At 48.4% G+C, this 17,736-nt stretch overlaps 1 protein-coding gene across 1 annotated transcript in view; it reads right to left on the reverse strand.

Moving 5' to 3' along the window:
- DRC11 (dynein regulatory complex subunit 11) overlaps window positions 1-17,736 on the reverse strand; it is a gene marked incomplete at both ends in the record, with an annotated part of 112,628 nt that overhangs the window by 739 nt on the left and 94,153 nt on the right. Inside the window, 3 exons of the mRNA XM_080933441.1 lie at window positions 3,670-3,908; window positions 5,418-5,595; window positions 10,948-11,034. Of these exons, the coding sequence (XP_080789567.1) occupies window positions 3,670-3,908; window positions 5,418-5,595; window positions 10,948-11,034 (504 nt within the window). The remainder of the gene's footprint in view (window positions 1-3,669; window positions 3,909-5,417; window positions 5,596-10,947; window positions 11,035-17,736) is intronic.

Below are 17,736 nucleotides of genomic sequence, written 5' to 3' on the forward strand. Positions count from 1 at the left end.
GTGGGGAGGCCAGAAGAGGGCATGAGATCCCCTGAGTTGGAATACTGGCAGCTGTACATCACTTGATGTAGATGCTGAGAGCCACACTAGGCATAGCATAGTTTAACTTGCTGTTACCAAGTTATTTTCTGTGAGTGGGAGACTAGTTGAGTCATTTGTGTCCAAATGACTTTGTTTCCTGTCATTTGGGTGCTAGTTTAGCTGGATATAAATACTAGCTAGATGATAACCCCCTCCCCCCAGTGTATAAATCACTGTTTTCTGGTGTCTCATGCTGTCAAAGAGATGTTTGATTGCGCATGCTGTTTCTTTGGGGGCAAATCAATAGCTTTTAAGCTTACTTTGTTTTCTTATGCTTAGGCTTGTAATAATTGACAAAAATGGACTTTGTTTAACTGGCTGCCTGGAATTTATTTTTAATCGGATACTTCATGCTTTTAATTTGGGAAAATTCTCTGCAAGTATTACTTTAGACTTATTTTGTGTTTTTTTCTTCTGGGAATTCTGTTAGGTAAAGGTCAATAACTTTCAACTTTACAGAAGTGTAGGTTTTAATTTTACTTTTATAGAATTTATGTTTGGTTTTTCTGTGATCCCTTCTTGGGGGAACTCCCTAGGGCCAATTTCCAGTTCTATGGCTTGCTCTTTGACCTTATCTAGTTTAGAGTTCACACTTCTCTTAGTTTTAATTTAACTACCATTTAATTAACTACTATTTTTTCCATTCATAAGTTTTGTTTTGTAGCTTTAAAAGGTAATTATCTAATTATTTAATTTAGTATTTTTTTTCTGTTTTAAAAGTTCATTTCTATTGGAAGCCCATGTTTTCACTTACTTCCTTGGACATGCAATTTTTCAAAGCATTTTATTCTTTCTGCAATTTAAAAATTATGTTTTCAGATTGTCAATTATGATTACATGTGTAATGTAATCATCAAATATGATTACATCACTTACCCCTTCTTTTCCCTATCTCCAAACCTTCCCGTGTACCACTCTTCCTTGCTCTCTTAATTTCATGACATCTTTTTTTAATGAATTGTTACATAAATGCTGAGTTTTCTACAATGTCTTCCTTTTATGATTTTTATATTAATTTTAATGGTCTGTGTGCCTACTGGAGTCCTCAGAGGAAAGACTGTTCTGTGGCCTGCTCCAGCTCTCATAGACGCTTGCTCTTCTGGTCAGTGGTTCCCTGTCCACCCATAGGCTAGTGACAATGAGTTACTTGTGATGCCAGTATTTCTTCAATTCCCCCTCTAATTCCTCTTTTTATCTCCTCCTCTCTTTTCAGGGTTCTATTGAACTTAGAATAGCTGAGGCTGAGGATCTTGGGGTCAGCTGGCAGCAAATGTGCTCTCCCTTTGCCTCGAAAGCTCTACAAGCTCTGCGTATCACGGTCCCTTTGAGGGACTTTTTACCCTTCCTCACTTCTTTATGGTGCAGGCTCTTTATTCATAAATTACAAGGCTGCACACTCTAAATGATTAGACCATATAGCATTACACGTTCTCTCCACCACATCCAAGGAATGGGACGGAGCATTCCTGAGGAGCTGTGAGCTCAGTAGATACATTCTCAGAAGCACAGTTAGGGGAAATCTATGGCCCACTTGTTGTACCGTGTCAGCAACGGTCCTCACAGCATCCAGAAGCACGATGACCTCATTCCATCTGCCCATGTGGAACTGACAAATCCATGGAGGATCTGCTTGGGGCGAGGCACTGTGCCTGGTGCTACACTGTGATTGCGGAACAGGGTAATGGTGGGAAAATGATTCTGTTTCTTTAGAGAGGAACAGAAAGATTAAATGTGTCAAGAGTGGAGGTTGGGAAGGACACACATTTGTGTCCAGAGTCACAGTCAGTCCACAAACACCCGGCACAGGAGAAACGCCCAGAGATCAATTTGCAAAGTTAAAAAGAAAAGGCTTTAGGTTTTAACATGCTAAACCACATTTCTCAAAATAATTAGGAAAAATCACTGTTTTAAAGGTAAAAAAGAGAAAATTTCAGAAAAGATTACCATTGGGGGAAAAATGGATATTTTTTTAAAGTAAAATAAACAGTTAAGTCACTAGAATGCCAATTTAAACAGTTCACAGAATAGAATAAAAAAACTTGCCGGTGGTGGTGGTGGCGGCAGCACATACCTTTAATCCCAGCACTCAGAAAGCAGAGGCAGGTAGACCTCTGAGATTGAGGCCAGTCTCGTCTACAGAGTAAATTCTAGGATAGCCAGGGCTACACAGAAAATAGAACATGGGAAAATGCTGATGTTTGCATTACAATTCATAACAGCAGCAAAGTTAATTATGAAGTAGCAATGAAAACAATTTTAAGGTTAGGGTCACCACAACATGAGGAACTGTGTTAAAGGGTCACAACATTAGGAAGGTTGAGAACTACTGCTCTGAAAGAAAGAAGCCTTTGTGGAGCTACCAGCCTAGGCCCTAGGTCAAGGCTTCCTGGCAGTGCCTTGGCCCAGATCCATGGATGAAGGGATCATGGCCCTTGGCAGCTTTATTCCCTTTAGAAAGAAGAACGTGGGTTGAAGGCTCTCTAGGTCTCCTCTGGATCTAAAACCTCCCATGAATACATCAGAATGTTCCTAAATGCTGGCAAACTGAAATTTGATAATCTGTATTGTGTCTTTTACTGTATGTGCACAGGAGACTGAGAAAGGAAGGATACTGTATGGAGAGGGACCAGAGAGCCTCAGCTGGAAAGATGTGTCAGGCACAGTTTTCCCTGTCCCAAACTTGTTCCCTGATATGAAATGTGGAGCAAAATGAAGGGTGAAAGAGAAAGGAAGATGGGGAAGAAGATGGTAGGGGGAGGGAGAGAGGGAGAAAAAGGGGGAGAGGGAGAGAGAGGTGGGGAGAGAAGAGAGTGGGGAGGGAGATGGGGAGGGAGGGGAGAGGGAGATGGGGAGGGAGGGGAGAGGGAGATGGGGAGGGAGGGGAGAGGGAGATGGGGAAGGAGGGGAGAGGGAGATGGTGAGGGAGGGGAGAGGGAGATGGGGAGGGAAGGGAGAGGGAGGTGGGGAGGAAGGGGAGAGGGAGGTGGGGAGAGGAAAAGGAGGAGAGGGAGAAAGAGGTGGGGAGAGAGATGGGGAAGGAGGAGAGAGGGGGAGAAGAAGAAGGGAGGGAGGGCAGAGGGAGGTGGGGAAAGAGAAAAATGGGGAGAGGAAAAGGGGGATGGGGAGGGAGAAGAGAGGGGGAGATGGAGGTGGGGAGGGAGAAGAGATGGGGTGATAGAGGAAGAAGGGAGGGGGGAGGGAGGAGGAAGGGAGGACAGGGAGAAGAAGAGGAAGGGGAGAGAGAGGAAGAGGTTTTGTTTTTGGCAGTCAGGGCTGGAAGCTGAAACCAGGGCCTTGTGCATTCCAGGCAAATGCTGTGCCGCTGAGCATCCCCACATTCCCAGCTCTGAAGTCAGTGGCTTTCAAGCTATCCCTTAATTCCATAATTTAGCTGTTACTGTACATGGCCACAGATGGATCTAGAAGACATGCGCTCTACCCCCCAGGTGCAAATACAATTCACAAGACAAACAGATGCTCCAGGTGCAGAAGACGCTGTGACCTCAGAGAGGTGAATTTCAAATGGAGAGAGAGGGGAGGCCAGGACAACTGCTTGCCTAGGATTTGGCTGGCAAGGTGTTCTGTTACCTTAAAACACTCTTCCTCCTCTCTGTACACAGGGCTCATGTTGGTCATCATGGTGATAAACTCGATGGCAGTGAGTGGCTTGTAAGCCTGCTGCCTGATTCTGCGTTCCGTGAGCACCTCTTTGACCACTTGAACGATCTGTCCTTGTGTGAAGCCGTCAGTGACTTTGGATAGGCAGCTGATGTTCAAGGCATTGGTGAGCTCACCTCCATTGCGTAGAATGATTTCTTTCCACAGAACTGTCACATCCAGGATGGCGGGAAAGACGGAAAACAAAATTACAGAAGAGCCAGGCTCTCCCTCCAAAACCCAGTCTCCTAGAGAGAGAAATGCTCAGAGAAACCCAACCAATAGTTGAATCAGATACATCTGTCTCCTCTGAAGGCTTTTTCAGCACAGGGATGGATCCTGGAGACCCTCAGTTCTGTGGTTCCAACTCAGGTCTCTTGTAAATTCACAAAGAAAAACGAAACTTGTGCCGTTTGAATATGGCAACTTTGAAGACCAGAAATTGACCCTGGGTGTGTTGTGAGTTTGGGTAAGTGGGAGATGAATGACTTTCTCTTTTTAATGATAAGGTTCATTTCTTGTATTATTGTTGTAACTGGAATAAGAATAGAAGTTCTCATTTTTCTATTAGCTGGTGGCAGGCTCTACACAGTAATACCACACATGGGACCCAATAGAGCAAGTACACTTTCTGCTTTTTCCCTGGATGGCTGTCGGCATGCTGGCTGACTGCAGCTTATCAGATGGGTGCTGGGGTTGGGGAAATATTTCTGTTTGACCTGAGTACTTGGAGGTGTCTGACATTATTTTTTGGCATTTTTTGGGGGTGTGTGTCACAGACTCCGATTGCCTTTGATGTTCATCTACAGCTTCCCATCAAGGGCTACGGTTTTGTCAGACAACTGAAGCCATTCAATCCAAAGCTAAACCTAATGCTGTAGTCTCTGAAGATGAACACAGCATCTCTTTGCAAGAAGGCAGTGTAAAATATATGCAATAAGAGAAAAGGAAAAGCGAATGAGATGAGGAGGGAGGGGGAGAACTGAAGGGAATGGAGTCCTTTATACTGCTGCAGGAGCAGGGAGGGTCTTTGCCTCTCTGCTCCTCCCATCCCAGCCTCCTCACTGGCCCTCTGTATTTCTCCCCGTCTCTTCACAGTCTCCTCATTTCTGCTCATCTCTGCCCAGCCTTCTCGACAGTTTCCTCCTTTTCTTTCCAGTTACATCACCTATGACACTCACCAACCCACCTTCCCTCCGTTGTTCTTGTCTGGCTGGCTGTGAAGACCCACTGTGGGCCCACATGACAAAGCTCCAGGTGGAGAGAGACCTAAAAGGTTCCAATGTCTTCCTTGCTATGTGTGTAGCATGGATTTTATGAAGCCAGGATCACACTCTTTGCAGATGGAATGACTAACAACCTTGGCCCATGAAGTGCCTACATTTGTCTAAACCATTGGTCCTCAATCTTCCTGATGCTGTGACCCTTTAACACAGTCCCCCAACCATGAAGTTATTTCATAGTGACTTCCTAATTGTGGTTTTGCTATGGTTATGAATTGCGATGTAACTATCTGATATGTAGGATGTGTGTGTGATATTTGACTCCCCCAAGGGGCCATGAACCACAGGTTGAGAAACACTGTTCTAAGCCTGCCCACAGCTCTCCTGCTCTGCTCGCCTGCAAGTAGGCTCTGGTCCCTGGCCTTGGTGCCTCATGGAAAGTCCTATGATACTTGCCGTATCTGGAGGCATAGTCGGGTCTGGGCACCAAGATGATTTTTTGGTACACTCTGCAGAAGGATTGGAGCTCAGCGTCAAAAGGGCGGTGTGTGGTCCCCACAATCAGGATCCTGTCATCTGGCTTCAGGAGCTTCAGGAGTTTGGGGAGGTATCTTTTTAGGCGTTTTGGTTCATTCTGGGAGGAGGAGGAGAGGGGAAAGATTAGGCCACAGGGAGAAGAAAACTGAGAGCCAAGAACATGAAGGGGCGCATGCGGTGCTCCGTGAGGCCACTTTGAGGTTCTGTTCACAGCTTCTCAAAAGCGTGACCTTGGATGAGCCTTGGAAAGTGCCTTCCTTCTACTTGGCTGACCTTTTCTTGTGGCAATATCCTGCCTTTGGCCTCTGGCACATTCAGACTTGGGCTCAAGGAAGGAAGGAAAGGAAGCACCTGATGGAGGCCCCAAGACCTTGATTCTCAATGGGCCACCCCAGAAGGCCGACTTCTTAGAGGCAGGAGGCCCACTTGGTTCTGAGCTGTCTAGAAGGTGGACTCAAGTTTTCCTTTGCTGCTCAAGGTACCACGAGGACCCAAGGTCCTGGCGATCATGTCATCAAAGGCTCTGCTACTGTGTTAGCAGCAGCTCGATGGCTGCTCCAGGCAGTAGTATTTCGGTGCCATATCCACACTGTGATGGTTTGTATATGCTCAGCCCAGGGAGTGGCATTATTAGAAGGTGTAGTCATGTTGGAGTAGGTGTGGCCTTGTTGGAGTGGGTGTGGCCTTGTTGGGGTAGGTGTGGCCTTGTTGGAGTGGGTGTGGCCTTGTTGGGGTAGGTGTGGCCTTATTGGAGTAGGTGTGGCCTTGTTGAAGTAGGTGTGGCTTTGTTGGAGTAGGTGTGGTCTTGTTGGGGTAGGTGTGGCTTTGTTGGAGTAGGTGTGGTCTTGTTGGGGTAGGTGTGGCTTTGTTGGAGTAGGTGTGGTCTTGTTGGGGTAGGTGTGGCTTTGTTGGAGTAGGTGTGGTCTTGTTGGGGTAGGTGTGGTCTTATTGGAGTAGGTGTGGCCTTGTTGAAGTAGGTGTGGCTTTGTTGGAGTAGGTGTGGTCTTGTTGGGGTAGGTGTGGCCTTGTTGGAGTAGGTGCGTCTCTGGGCATGGGCTTTAAGACCCTCATCTTAGCTGCCTGGAAGTTAGTCTTCTCTTAGAGACCTGCAGGTAAATATGTAGACCTCTCAGTCCTGCCTGCACTGACTGTCTGGATGCTGCCAAGCTCCCAACTTTATGATATTGGACTGAACTTCTGAACCTGTAAGCCAGCCCCAATTAAATATTGTCCTTATAATAATTGCCTTGGTCATGGTGTCTGTTCACAGCAGTAAAACCCTAACTAAGACACACACCAAAAGGGAGAAGCTAGTGTGTGGATGAGTTCTGCTAGGAACCCCAGGGAGAAGCAGAGATGACCCGGCTGCCATGGGTAATGCTTTCTTTGGAGTTAAGTCACTGCACAGTTAGATGAGGAGGAAGCATGGGAAGGGAACTTAGGCAGAGATGCCCATGACCAGGCTTGGTTACCATGGCTCCTGTTAACTAGTGACTAGTGATATTCTGCATCTTGTTATGTACTTAGTGGTCGATTGGTGTCTCCTTTGGGAAAATGTAGAATTTATCTTGTTAGACATTGGGGCTTCATTATTCTGTCTGGGTTTCTTGGATTTCCACACAAATTAAGGATTAGCTTTAAATGTGCCATGCTTGTGAGGGTTGCACTGCACCTATAGCTGGATCTTGGGGAGATGCCATCTGTGCCGGTTAGTTTGCCAACACAAGCTAGAGGCATCTGGGAGGTGGGAACCTCAGTGGAGAAACTGCCTCCATCAGATTGGCCTGTGAGCACATCTGTGAGGTATCTTCTTGACTAATGTTTGAGGTGGGAGGTCCTAGACTACCTTGGCAGGGGTGGGGGGACCCCTGGGCAGGTGATCTGAGTTGCCAAGAAAGCAGGATTGAGAATGTAATGAGGACCATACCAGTGAGAAGTGTTTCTCCATGGTCTCTGCTTCAGTTCCTGACCCCAGGTCCTGCTTGAGCTCCTGACCTGGCTTCCCTTAACGTAATAGATCTTTTCCTTCGTTAAGTTGGCCCCAGTCAGTGATTGATCACAGCAGCCTAACTGGCTTCATCTTAGCAACATTAAGTCTTCAAAGCACGCACACGGAATGTCTTTCTGTCTGTTTAGGTCTTCGAAATCTCTCAATGGCTTTGAATTTTCAGAAGGGTCTTGTGCTCCTCTTACCTCTGTGCTGTGGTGCTTTTCAAAACCATTTTCTATGGCGGGGAGACAGAATGGTACCAGGTTGAGTGGAGATGGGGGGGTAGACTAGGCCTTTAAGAAGCAAAGTGGAACAAATAGGCCTTGTAGGGGTGGGTGGAATGTGAGGGGCGCACGTGTGAGCCCCCCTAAAGACTGGTAGGGAAAAGATTGACCTGAGAATCTGCAAGGCTTGAAACAAGGACACAGTTGCATGGCTGAGCCCATTCCCCCTTAGGAGCCCAGTTGCTAAGGTGATGGCGGTGCCCACTTGCCCCTTTCTGAGGCGGGCTATTGCTACTTGCTTGTCCTGAAATGGCAGGGAGATCTGAAATTAAGTAGCCTATTTGGATGACAAATGTTAACCCTGGGTAGCATCCACAGGGACACCGTCACCCTGAGGAGGTGTGCACTCTCTCGAGTGGGGGATGGGAAAGCAGGGGTGTGTTCATCCGGTCCACGACTCCCCAGCTCTCAGGCCCGTGCGGTCCCGTTTCAGAGCTGTTCATTCAGCACGGGCCTATTCATCCATCATGCCGGGAAAACAGCTCCTGATTAGCCGGCTACCTCCACATCTGCCACCCCCCCCACGGCTGGCCTGCCAGTCTCTCATGACTGTATTACCGTGTGCAGTTTCAAATTAGTGGCTAGCATCCACACGGCAATTTCAATTTGCTTTTCTGCAGTTAGCTCTACAAAAATGAGCGTCGCAGCCAGTGCCAACAAAGCAAGCAATTCCCCGGTGGAGACCTATTGTGGCAGCGGGGACGGCTGGGGCTAGATGCAGCGACAAAGGGTAATGGTGCAGGAAATGCAGGAGCAGGCACCCTCGTCTCAGTTTTTACCTTCGTCTCTGACGTGACTGACTGTCCACTTATAGCAACATCATAGCAGGCACCAGCAAGGGTCTACTGGGGCAGAGCTGGCCTCTTCAGAGCAGTCTGGGTGGACCCCCCTGCACCCCAAGTTTGGATTTTTCTAAAAATTCTGAGGTGGCTGGGTTGACATGGAAGAACAGGAGTGAGCAGCAGGAGGAAGAGGAGAAGGAAGAGGAGGAGGAGGAAGAGGAGGAGGAAGAAGAGGAGGAGGAGGAAGAGGAAGAGGAGGAGGAGGAGGAGGAAGAGGAGGAGGAGGAAGAGGAGAAAGAGGAGGAAGAGGAGGAGGAATAAGAGGAAGAGGAGGAGGAGGAAGAGGAGGAGGAGAAAGAGGAAGAGGAGGAAGAGGAGGAGGAAGAGGAGGAGGAATAAGAGGAAGAGGAAGAGGAGGAGAAGGAAGAGGAAGAGGAGGAGGAGGAAGAGGAGGAGGAGGAAGAGGAGGAAGAGGAAGAGGAGAAGGGAGAGGAAGAGGAGGAGGAGGAAGAGGAGGAGGAATAAGAGGAAGAGGAGGAGGAAGAGGAGGAGAAGGGAGAGGAGGAGGAGGAAGAGGAGGAGGAAGAAGAGGAAGAGGAATATGAGGAAGAGGAATATGAGGAAGAGGAAGAGGAGGAGGAAGAGGAGGAGGAGAAAAAGGAGGAGGAAGCGGAGGAGGAGGAGGAGGAAGAGGAGGAAGAGGAGGACGAGGAAGAGGAGGAGAAATAAGTGGAAGAGGAGGAGGAGGAGGAAGAGGAGGAAGAGGATTCCAGACTTTTTCATCTTTGGTTCCTGAGACAAGTGGTCTTCAATGACAGGTCCCGGGAGAAGTCTAGAACGGTACCAGGGGAGCTATGGGAGACAGAGAAGGACCAATAGCTGGACCTGAAGGAAAAGTCATCTTTGCCTCAAGACTCTCCCAGCCCGTGTGAGCTGTGATCTTCAAAAGCAGGGAATCCCCCTGACAGCCAGTGTTAACAGAGCAAACGCTGAGTTTGTCCACAGTGAGGCTGCGCCTCCAGAACCTTCCGTGTCCTACAGAACCGAGCCAGCTATGGTTGGCAGTTGTGGGGTCTGGAGAGGTGGTTCATCTGTACCACTGACTTCTCTGTCTCTGTCAGCTTCCTGCCTTCCTTGCTGGTTCCCCATGTGAGGTATCTATCCCATTTGGCTGCCTACTCACCTTTGGATCTCTCTTTGATCACATTCCTCAGATTTTTTTTTTTTTTTGGTGGACTTAGGTTGCTATGGAACTAAGGGCTTATGGGAGAGGAAGCCAGACAAATTTCCTGGACTCATAGGTTCTTCTGGCTGATGACTAAATAATAGAGACTAAGAGAGGTCAAGGTACTTGACAGACACAGACAGCTAAAGGGAATGACAGAACCAGCCCGCAGCCCAGGCCTCCTGAGTTTCACATCACCCGTGCTGGCTGGAGTTCTGTGGGATAGTGAATCACCGTGTCTATTAGCAACCCACATTATGACGACTTCATGTATTCGAATCCTGGCTAAGCACAGCCCGGCGTTGCTCTTTAGACATCAGACTGGACCTTTTTTTTTCCCCCTCCCTCAATGTTGCAACACGGTCAGCAGAGGGCGCTAACCACTGTCTTCCCAGATGAACTATATGTAACGAGTCTTCCTAAGAGGTTTTGAAATGACAGGGCAATCAGGGCTCATTTGGAGAAGCAAAGATTGAGCTTTCGGGCTTTACCCAAATCACCTCTACCTGCTGAAAATGATGTATAATACATAAGTGATTAAAATCCTTACTGATTTAATCAGAAACTCGCAGCTAACCACTATTTGCTTTGGTACAAATTGGTGTGGGATAACAATCCTATGTATCTGTAAGTTTTTTTTTTTTTTTTTAAACTTGTGGGAAAATTTCTGGTGATTTGTGGAGGGAAGTGTGGGGGAGGGGGCCATTGAAAAGAGAGAAAAGGAGGAAGGAAGCAATTGAGACGGAGCTCTCCAGAGGCTCTGGATGCAGGGCACTTAGCTGTGCTGTTGATGGCCTTTGTTTGAGAATTTCGGGCCCTTTGCTATTTATTATTCTGAACAATAGGAAATTGTAATAATAACTCTGTGTGTGCCTCTGGTCATAACTGAGCAAAGTTCTCTGAATTGTTTCTTTCTTCTGAATCATGTTTGGGCTGAAAAACTTCCCTCCTTCCTTCTTTCTATTTTTTCCCCCATCCCAAATTATGCCTCATAAAAATCAAGGTGCTGGCTTCATTCACACACTGACAAGCACTTATGGCAGAGAGAGCCTTCTGTGGAAGGACTTAAAGCCTCCTTCAGAAAGCTAAGACTTTCCTGAAACCCAGAGATGTCCCCTCGTGAGGGGACACGTCAGAGAACGAACACCGAGCGGCCAGGAGGACTCACCTGTTTCTCTGCCTGCGGGACTTTTTTGTAGAAGGTTTTCTCTGTGTCTTGAATCCACACCACGGATGGCTGAAGCTGGCGAGCCACCTGCAGAGGACAAGAACCAGCCTAGAGGTGAATGCGCTTCTTCCTGAGGGACACTTGTCCTCTTTCCCTGAAGCATGACTGGGGACATCCTCGGTACACCTTGAGGAAGGCAGGCCCTCGATGTCACCCGGAAGTGTTTGTCCACCTGCCTCACTGAGGCTATCTTCCATGCACTAGGCATCTTGGTACCTGCCTGGGAGGTTTGGCCATGGGGTGGGACAGGCCTCTCCCACTGCAGGCCCGTCTCAATGGACCCATTCCTGCATTAGAGCCCAGAGCCCCTGCCTGGTTTGGTTTGTCCTAAGCCACTGGGTCTCTGCTGAAAGTGAATGGGATCCGGGCCATGTGCTTTAATGGCTGGCTACCCACACTCCCAGGTGCATTCAGGTTTGCTCGCTGTGAGAAGACAGTTTCGTCACAGGCTCCTCGACGCTGTTTGTGCGTTGCTGCTCACCTGTGCCTTTGTGACGGAGGCTCCCCTGCAGGATGGCGGCTCCGGGCATTCCTAGAGCTAGCAGGGATTCATGGCAGAGTTGGGACTGGACTTAACCAAGGCCCGACAATCTCTTCAAAGCACCCTCCTAGTAGTACAGTTCAAGTATTTTTTGCAACAGTTTGCACTGTCTTTGTGGAACTGTGGCGGGTAGAGGTAATATCAGCTCCAACATTTAGCCAGTGTTAGGAACTTATTTATATATTTCTTGAAGCATTGTTGACACAACATCATTTACTCACTGACTGATAGAAAAGTCATTAGGGGGAGGATGGCCAAGTCTGTTTCTCTTGCATTAATGTGCCAACTGAGAAAATAGATTATATATCCTCAGAGACAAAGGAGATGTTGATTGAGCGCCATCCAACTCCTGGGTCACATTCATCTGTGTCCCCCAACACACAAGGACACTCAGCAAACTGTAGGAGCCAGCACAATTGGGGAGGTATTAGACTTTTAGACCCTGGGCCATAGACGTTGAGAATTCAAGTCTAACTCTTAAACCCCAATTCTCAGATGTATGGACTGTAACTAAGGGTGCTCCAGTATCGACCAGTGGGGCTGTTTTGTGCCAGGCACAGGGCACAGGCACTGCACACGTGCCAGCACGCATTTGATGCAGCCACCCCTCACAGGGGTCTGTCTGGGCTTCCCATGCATGTGATGTCCTCAATTTAATTTTACAGAGTATGTCCCATGAAAGACACCCTATTTATAGATTGGAACACTGAAGGTCAGAGGTGATCTGAGCTGCATTGCTCCAAAATGGACAGAGGCCAGCATGGTGTGGGGGCAGGGGTGATGCAGACACATGTGGTGGTTCCTCGTCTGTTCTGTATCAGAAGTGACAGTTCTAGGGTCCCTGTCTCGGGGGGAGGACCGAGGGCTCAGGAGATGAATGCATGGAGGATGAAGACACAAATAGCTCTCTTCAGGGACACTGGCTGTTCTTCTGAGCCCTATCCAAAACCACTGTGACTTTGTGACCACTGAGTTTGGGGTAACCTCCATCATGGGTGCTTTGTTTTGGCTTACCCCCCTGTGGTTTATTTTTGGCACCAGAATCCGATCAGACACTTTCCCCTTTCCGAGATTTTGATTGCCAGAGAAGACAAGAAACAAAAAGTTCAGTCAAGGGGCTGGGTGGATGACTCAGTTAACAAAGGCTTGTCGTGCAAGCGTGAGGACCCTGAGCTTGGATCCCCAGCCCCTAGGCAAAGAGCTAGTACAATGCTTCATGTATCCTCGTACAGGGAGCTAGAGACAAAAGGGCCCCTGGGGCTTGCTGGCTAAGCAGTCCAGCCAAAGCAGGCACATCAGTTTCAGTGAGAGACCTTGCTTTAAAAAGCAAGGTGGAGAATGATTGAGGAAGACAAACAGTGTCGACCTCTGGCTCCACACACATGGACAGGTAAGTACATTCACACACATGTACACACACACACACACACACACACACACACACACACAGGAATGTACACATGCCTGCACATACATACATGTACACACACAGGTACAGATGCACACAAACACATGCACTCGGGCACACACATACACACACAGGTACTGTGCACACACACACACACACACACGAACTCATGCATGCACATGCGTACATGCACACACATGCACAGGTACAGGCACAGGCACATAGATGCACGTGCATACATGCACACAAACACACGCACTGGTAAACACACACACACAACACACACAGCCCTTCAGACTGTGCTACTAACAGATTAAAACATGCATCTCCCTTCTCTCCAAATCCCAGGCTTATCACTGCCATCCCCTCAAATCCTGGTATAGCTTTGCTCGGCCGCTAGTGGAGGCGAGGCTGCCTGGTGGGGGCTGAGATAAGCCTCAAACCAATGATCGGAGGAGTGACCAGCACAAACCAGCTACCTGTCCTATGGCTGTCAACCTTGGGGTGGATATATGCTACAGGATAAAGGGACACCCTCTCCGCTTCTTCTTCTATCATCTATAGTCTCTTATTTAATAAAATCAGCATCCAGAGACGTCAGAGCATCTTATTAAATGACTCTCCAGCTTCAATATTCTATGGGTCTCTACAGAAGGTCATGCATGCACTGCAGAGAGAGGGGCTGAGGCCAGAGGTCCTCCCCTACCCCTGCAGTGTGGAATCCATCATGTTTGGGTACCAACTCTCTGCTGGATGGAGAGGACTCAGAGAGAAGCAGATACAGTGTAGAATGTAGGCTCCCTGTGAACAGCGACAGCCCTGGCTGTGAAGCCATGAGAAGGGACATTTGGAGAGAGACAGTATCAGGGAGTGCTGGCTGCCGGCTTGTGCTTAGAATTTGACTCTGCCATTGTGTGTGTGCTGATCCGTGGAAGGTACATGAGGGAGCAAAAGATGAGCCAGAGTAAGATGTGACCTCCTGTCCCCACAGCATACTAGCTTTCCTTGGGATGATACTGGAGACTCTAGACCAGGTTGTCAACCTGTGGGTCATGACGAGCTACCCTTTCATGGGTGTCTCCTAAAGCCAGGAGAAAACACAGACATCTATCTACATTATGATTCATGACAGTAGTGAAATTAAATTACAGTTATGAAGTAGAAATGAAAGTAACTCTATGGCTGTGGGGGTTACCTCAACATGAGGAACTGTATTAAAGAGCCACAGCATTTGTGAGGTTGAGAGCCACTGCTCTAGACTGTGGTGTCCTGGCTGAGAAACGGCACTTACGTGGCTGGGTACCATCTAGCATCAGAGGTTTTAAATTTTAAAAGTTATGATTATAGATGGTTAGACCAGTCTGGTCTACAGAGTGAGTTCAAAGACAGCTAAAGCTACAGAGAAGTTCTGTCTAGAAAAAAAAAAGTCCCATGATTATAGATTGGCTATCTGAGGCCATTTTCATGCCTATGTATAATACATACATTTACTTTGAGCAGATTACCCCTCTACTTCTGCCCCTCCCATCATTCCCTCCTTTTTTCCCATGACCCTTCCCCTCCCTATGACTCCCTCTCCCTTCACTTCCTGTCTACTTTCACTGGGCCTGTCCTCTTTCTTCTTTCCTTCAGCTGAGCAGAAAGGTCATAAGAACCACAGTTACCTTGCTCCTGGGAGCATGAATCTCTGATTCTCTTGCCCTTTCTGTGGGGAAGCTGAGTAGAGGTGGTCACAGGACTTCCAGTGCCTGCCCAGGGCGGGGCAGAGAGGAGAGACCATAGCCGGACAGTGAGGCAGGACTAGAGGAACAGAGGCTGCTATCCATGGCGAACAAAGGCAGAGAGGAACCGAAGAGAGGGACCAGCTCTCCTAATTCTGGCTTAGATGTGGAATGAAAATTACATTCTCTTTCTTTCTTTAGAGGCCAGGGGTGGAGAAGTTCTGAGGCACCGTGTGAGTGATGGGCCGTAAAGAGCAGTAATGCAGGGACCAGTGTCAAGGAGCCAGGACTGGATCCAGGGAAACAGGGTGATCTGCAGGTGTAAGGACAGCGAAGGTAGGGTGATGGGGTCAAGGGGGATGGGGACAGCAGGCACAGGTTAAAGCAGACAGACCTTTGAGGTTTCCAGATGCCCATACTGGAAGAAGAAAGTATCTGTTGTGCTCTGGGTGGAAGCCAGGCTCTTGGGCACTGGGCATGACACATAGCACAAAGGGTTTTCATGGTGGTCCCAAAGGGGCCAGATGCTGGAGCCATGGGATGGAATGTGTTACAGATTAGAAGCCATGGAAGTCTGGGAAGACTTGAAGGTTCTATCTGTGTTAAGGTCAGTGTGTGAGGTCTGCTGTAGTTGGCACTAAGCTGAGAATTGGGTAACCTTGGCTATGTGGGCAGTGGGCATGGCTGAAGGACATTGGGAAGGAAAAGGTGGGAGGGAAATAGAGGCTTCTGAAGGGGGAAGATGAGACAAGCGGTGGGTGCCTGGGAAGGCATGCAGTTCACCATACACACAAGAAGTAGACGTGGCGTGACCAAGGGGGTAGTGGGACGAGGGAGGGAATGATGAGGTCAGAGCGGGCCACCATGAGCTTGTGGGTACCTGACATCAGAAAAGACAAGTGGTCCAGGAGGGAGATTTTCCAGGAATGGAAGGATCTGCAGGAGGAGAGAAGGGCTGGATAGACTATGGCTGGGATAGAGCCCTAGGACTGACCATTACAGGAAGCCAATGATAAAGGAAATGGAGCCCAGGAGGGCAAGCCATCCTGGGAACCATTGGTTGTTGGCAACACTGGTCAGGACGTTGAGCATCTAGGATGTCACTGGTGCCCTTGACAACAGTGCAGGGGACAGAAGGCAGGGTACAGGCTGCTGAAGTGTGCTTGGACAGAGTCTAGAAGACAAAAAAGTTTTTCAGGAAGGCGTGCAACAGTGAACCGGGGAGGAGACTGGGACATATCTAGGCAGCTCAGTGAGTAAGAAGACTGCAGAGATGGTGTGGGGCGAGGAGAGAAAGCTAGAAGTGGCAACCTTGGAGGGAGACAAGGTGGGAGACGTAGAGAGAGAACCACTACTGTGGGACAGGGTGTGGCCTGGTGAGGGGTGAGGAGTTAGATTCCCTAGTAGGCGACAGGTAGGGAGAGGAGCCATGGTTGGGTAATAAAGTGACTAACTTCCAAGATGGCTTGCTTCCAGACTTGAGGCAGAAGCCTGGCATCCTAAAACAAAGACCTTCTAGGCTTTGGTCTCCCACCAGCAGGTCCCTTGGTGATGGTCTGGCTCAGCAAGTTCAAGGCTAGATCAGAACATGTCACACAACCACCGTATCTGCCTTCAAACTGAACAACCTGCAGGTAGGGGAGGAAAACCCAGAGGCTTTAAAAGCCCCAGGCCTTGAGAAGAGACTTTTTCTTTTTTCTTTCTTTCTTTCTTTCTTTCTTTCTTTTTTTTTTTTTTTTTGCCTTTTGAGCCCCGCCCCTCTACTTCACCCCTGCTTTACAAATATGGTTCCTCACTGCCAATAAGTGCTGTTCTTCAGCTCCTGATTCTCTCTGGCGCTTGAGTTTTCTCTGCTGCTGCCTGTTGCTCATCAGATTTTTCCTGCCTTTTATTTTCTTAACTGGCAGAGAAAATGAACCCAGTCAGGACTCCTAGACAGTATCATTTGGTGGTGGTGGTGGGGGCCCTCTTGGATCTCTTCTGAAAACTGTATCAACTGGACCCATTGGGAGAGGTGCTGGGCAGACATGGCCGCCGAGGAGGAGGTCTCTGAATGCAGTGCCCGTCAGTTGAGCCTGAGAGCAGAGATCCCTGGACCCTGTCTGTCTCACCTGGAGACAGTCTCCAGGCATTCCCTGTCTTTACACCCCCCTCCACACCAGACACTGTGACTCTGTGAGCAATGTTACGTGGATTGTCTCAGGCTGCCCACCCCCCAGATAGGAAATGTACTACGGACTGTCATTCATGGCTCTGACTTTTCCTAGATCTACCAGTACTTAGATGGGCAGTTAGGGGGTGTGTGATTGATAGTCCCCCAGATAACTTCTGGGGGGACAGGGCCCTTGTAGAAGTAACACATGGGTTGTGTGGTTTTACAGCTGCAGCCTCCTGGAGAACTGCGTCATCTCCCTACCCCCGGCGAACAGTCTGGAAATAAACAAGGGGGCTTGAAGCACGTACACCCCGGGTCATTAATCTGTCACCTGTTAAAAGCGTATTACGCCATTTTCTTTGTCTAGGTTCTTAAACCCTTTCAAAGCTTTGTCACAAAACAGCAGCTTAGGCTCCAAGGGCAGAATGGTCACTTTGTTTAGACTTTGCTATCAGCATTGCTGCAGATAACACTTCTGGCTTGGGGGTTTTGATAAATAATGGTCCACTATTTAGTTACCCTGCCAAGCTTGAAAGCTGGTGGATTGAATAAAATTGGCCCCTATAGGCTTGCATATTTGAATGCGTAGTCATTAGGGAGTAGAACTGTTTGAGAGGGATTAGAAGGATCAGGAGGTGTGGCCTTGTTGGTGAGTGTGTGTCACTGGGGATGAGCTTTGAGGTTTCAAAAGGCCATGCTAGGCCCGATTTCTTTCTACAAAGTTGTTTCCAACTTTCTCTTAGGGTACCTGTTGGCATTTGATCTCATGCTAGTATTTAGTCTTAGTTGGAGTTTATTACCCGCTTCGGGCTCTATTCCCAAGCAGTGTGACTCTGGGAAGAAGCAGGCCCTGTGTGTCTCAGCTGCTACTAGTCTTGAAGTGTTCACGTCACTGTGTGGATGC

This window comes from Micromys minutus (genome assembly GCF_963924665.1).
Source record: "Micromys minutus genome assembly, chromosome: 19".
NCBI classification, from domain to species: Eukaryota; Metazoa; Chordata; class Mammalia; order Rodentia; family Muridae; genus Micromys; species Micromys minutus.